This window comes from Mus caroli, chromosome 3 (genome assembly GCF_900094665.2).
Source record: "Mus caroli chromosome 3, CAROLI_EIJ_v1.1, whole genome shotgun sequence".
In the NCBI taxonomy this organism is placed as follows: domain Eukaryota; kingdom Metazoa; phylum Chordata; class Mammalia; order Rodentia; family Muridae; genus Mus; species Mus caroli.
Genome location: NC_034572.1, coordinates 116,752,602 through 116,756,385, shown reverse-complemented (window position 1 = coordinate 116,756,385; position 3,784 = coordinate 116,752,602). Strand labels below are relative to the sequence as shown.

The following is a 3,784-nucleotide window of genomic DNA, read 5'->3' as shown; positions in this document are numbered from 1 at the left end:
GGGGGCGGGGGGTGGAGCTTGGGCAGCTGATGGCGGTTGTGAGAGGGAGAGCCAGTTTTCCTCAGGGGCTGTGACACTGAGGCTACCACTAGATTATCCTTCCCCCACATAGATTGGTGACACCAAGAGGACTCCATCGTCTAACAAATGAGCTCATGAAACTGGAAGGGAGTTGTAGTAGTGGGAAGAGGGGAAGGATGGGGTGGAAAAGGGACCAGGACATGGATTTGATCTAAACACATGGTATGCATGCATTCTCAGACGATACCAGCAAAATCGAAAACATCTTAAACTTTGCGACAGAAAAAGTTATTAGAAGATAGTTTACTGTGGAAGGCCCTCCTTCTCCTCCTCTAAACATATGTTAGTTCAGAAAAGCACAATTTCAGAAAACATTTTCAAAAATGCTCTTGTTTTATTCCCCCCACCCCTTAAAGTGTTGCTTTCTTCGGGGAAGCAGGTAGAACAGCAACGAAACTTGCTTGATCTCTTCTTTCTCATTCATCAATGTGGTAAACATAGAAGTGTTTCTTTGAGAAAGTCTAACTCTCTAGTAATGAGAGAGCTTATGTTTTAGCCGCTTACTTGTGGAGGTTAAAACTCCCACAGCCCGGCTACTATTTATAGAATAATTAAATCTCGGTTCTATTCAGGTGCTGGCACGGAATCTGCTAAAGCAAGAGCAATGTTGTCCTCCCCGCTCTCCATTGGCCCCATTCTGTCCCAAACAGGGATTTTTCTTTTAGTGCGAGGCTCTGTCCTTTTAGTTGAAAAGTGGGCCGAGCAAAGAGCGTGACGCAAGAGAGGGCGGTACAGGTGCTGGGAGGGCGGTGGGGAGGCTCGGCCTCCGCGCACTTTCCCCGCAGCCGGCAGCGGGGCAGCCTTGCGTCCTGCACCCTCTGCACCACCAGCCCAGCTTAAGACGCGTCCTCTCCTGCACCGCGGCTTCCCAGGCTTTCTCAAGCTCTTGATGCTGCCCAGCTGAAAGGAGAAGATGGGCACCGGAGATTTCATCTGCATTTCCATGACTGGAGGGGCGCCCTGGGGGTTCAGACTGCAAGGAGGCAAGGAGGAGAAGCAGCCTTTGCAAGTTGCAAAGGTAGGAGGACTGAGAGAGGCTGTTGTGGATGCGGGGAAGGTGGGGAGGTGGATGAAAACAACCTGTTGATGGTCTTTCAGGTCATTTGCTTGTCTTCTGCGCTGTTGGTAAACTTATCGAGAATGTGGCTTTAAAAAAAAAAAGAATTTCGTGGGAAAATGTATACCATATGCCATGTAATTAGCTATCAATCAACGGAGGGAATGCTAATCCTATCAGGTGAAATGCAGGCTGGTTAATTATCATCTGACAGCCAGCAACCTTAAACTGCTTCCATGGCATTCTCTCCTTCATGTGTTGCTGGACTCTCCACAGAGGAGACAGGCCTCAGGTCCCCATAACCACTGGGCATGGACATTTGGTGGGCTCTAACAAATAATTGGTAGTGACATTTATTGTGCAACAGGCGTAAAAAGGCCAGTTTGGGGCAATAATCTTTAAGGTATAAAGGACTGTCATGAGATCTGTTTAAGAGACTTGCCTTTTAAGGATTTAAAGAACTGTATATTCCGTTGACTATACTCATGTGGCTAAGAGCTCAAGATAGAGTCATAGATACTTTATTATTTTTTTAAATTTTTATTTTATTAAAATATAATTACATTATTCCCCTCCACTCTCTTTCCTTCCTCCAACTCCACCTATGTACCCTCCTTCCCCAATTTCTGGATTCTTCTTTCATGTTTAAATATGTAAGTATGTATTTATGTATGTATGAGTATATATATGTATATATATATATATGCATAAACTGTATAAGTACAGCCTGCTGAGTCTCGTCAGTGTATTCACAGATACTTTACATATGCACTAATTACAGCTATCTTTCTGGTGCACCTAATAGCTATTTAATACATTGTTTATCTTTGTCACATTAGATTGATTTTCAGTTTAGCATAATACCCATAATCTCATTTAGATTCGAACTGGCATTCAGCTAAAATGGAGTTAGGAAACAAGAAAGTAAAAAACCTTTAATCAAATGTTAACCTCGAACTGTAGAATTCTGTGACAGTATTGGAAGGCATAAAAGGTTACTTTCTTGTTGCATGCTTATAGTTAAAATGAATCTAGGCCTCTATGAAGCATAGGGGTCACTGCCTTTGTAGCTATATTCTTTTTTTCCCTTTCATAAATGTTCCCTGTGAAGACCCGACATTTCTTTGAAAATTTCTGCTCTCAAGCATCTATTGGAACATTCTTTCTTTGGTGGTTGAATCCTGCCACCTAGTGAGAGGTACAGAAATGAAGTTGTGAGCACAGAACTGGAAGATGAAAGCCACTTATATCTAGAAAGTTCCTCAGACATCCCAGTTCTTTTAGTTCTTTTGGGACATGGTGTCCTCACCTCGAGCTCCTGTTGGGGAGGGCAGAGAGATGAAAGGGTTGGAAGGGAGCTCTGCTGGAATTCTTTAGGAGCCAGGAACCAACAGCAGATAAAATGTGAAGGCCGGATTCAGCACATTACACGGCCTAGGAGACGAAGGCAGATTTGCTCAGTCGTAGTTGGTTGGTTGGCTCCCTGTCAGCCGAGATCTGGGTTCTACTTGCAGTTTGGCCTGAGGCTCATCAATCACCAGCCCTGACTCAGTTACCATGGAAGAGGAGATGTTGCCTGGGATAGGGAAAGAGAAACTCCAGGAAGAAACCCTTGCTCACTCACTCACTAGTCCTAACAGCATGTGCTTCAGAGTCCCTCACCCGCTGACTACAGTGTGGGGACAAGGGTGGCTGAGTGCTGTGGTTCTGCACAGGATTTGCCATGGCCAAGCCGGGGAGGCACAGTGGATGGTGGGTTTCTTCTGAGTTCTCTGATACACTGGCTTAACTCTGTGAAGCCAGTTGTTGAGGGAAGGGTCCTGTGAGCCATCTTCCATCAATCTCTCAATCACCAGGCTGTGTGAGGGTCAAGAACACTGAGCCAGCATTCCTCCGAAATCATCTTTCCTAAAATATCCAGGCAGTATGTTGATAGCTTTAGAGGATTGTTACGAAAGCACCTAGGTCTTCACTCTAATGATCTAATTTGTCAGAGGCTGAGGATGTAGGTCAATGGCAGAACCTGTAGGAGGTTCTGAGTTCATTCCCCAACACTCCTCCACACCACATTGTATAATTTCCTAGTTTATTTAGGGTCGATTTTAAAATGCTATAGTGAAAGCTTTGAATGTTTGCTTAATTTGTGGTTTTGTGGGTACTCCACACCCTACCATCTGCTTTTTCCTCATATGTTAATGAGTTGTAAAATGAGTTAAATGAGGTATAAGCCTCAGATAACCATGACTGTCTTTCCCCAGACCGTGTTCATCATTGGTTCAAACTTATTATATTTGATTTTTTTATATTTATCATACTTGTTTTAGAAAGCTAGAAAGCTTAAGTCACTAAGTCAACTCAGTGGGCAAGGCTCACCTTCAGGAAAGGCTCTTCACAGAGCCCAAGGTGAAGTGAATATCAGTGGCCTGTAGCCTGTCTTTCTCATGATGGCTGAGTGACCTCCAAGTAGGAGAGAGTAAGTAAAGAAGCTGAAAGCTAGCCAGGCGTGGTGGTGCACGCCTTTAATTCCAGTACTCGGGAGGCAGAAGCAGGTGGATTTCTGAGTTCGAGGCCAGTCTGGTCTACAAAGTGAGTTCTAGGACAGCCAGGGCTACACAGAGAAACCCTGTCTCGAAAAACCAAAAAAAA

General features: G+C 44.5%; 1 protein-coding gene across 2 annotated transcripts in view; it reads left to right on the top strand.

The window, feature by feature from the left end:
* Nucleotides 1–732: 732 nt before the first annotated feature.
* Synpo2 (synaptopodin 2) overlaps nt 733–3,784 on the top strand; it is a 151,058-nt gene continuing 148,006 nt past the window's right edge. The window contains exon 1 of one of the 2 annotated variants that reach the window (XM_021158903.2): nt 733–1,099. In XM_021158903.2, coding sequence (XP_021014562.1) covers nt 995–1,099 — 105 coding nt within the window. In that variant the 5' untranslated portion in view covers nt 733–994. The remainder of the gene's footprint in view (nt 1,100–3,784) is intronic. The other variant, XM_029475298.1, reaches the window with a different exon arrangement.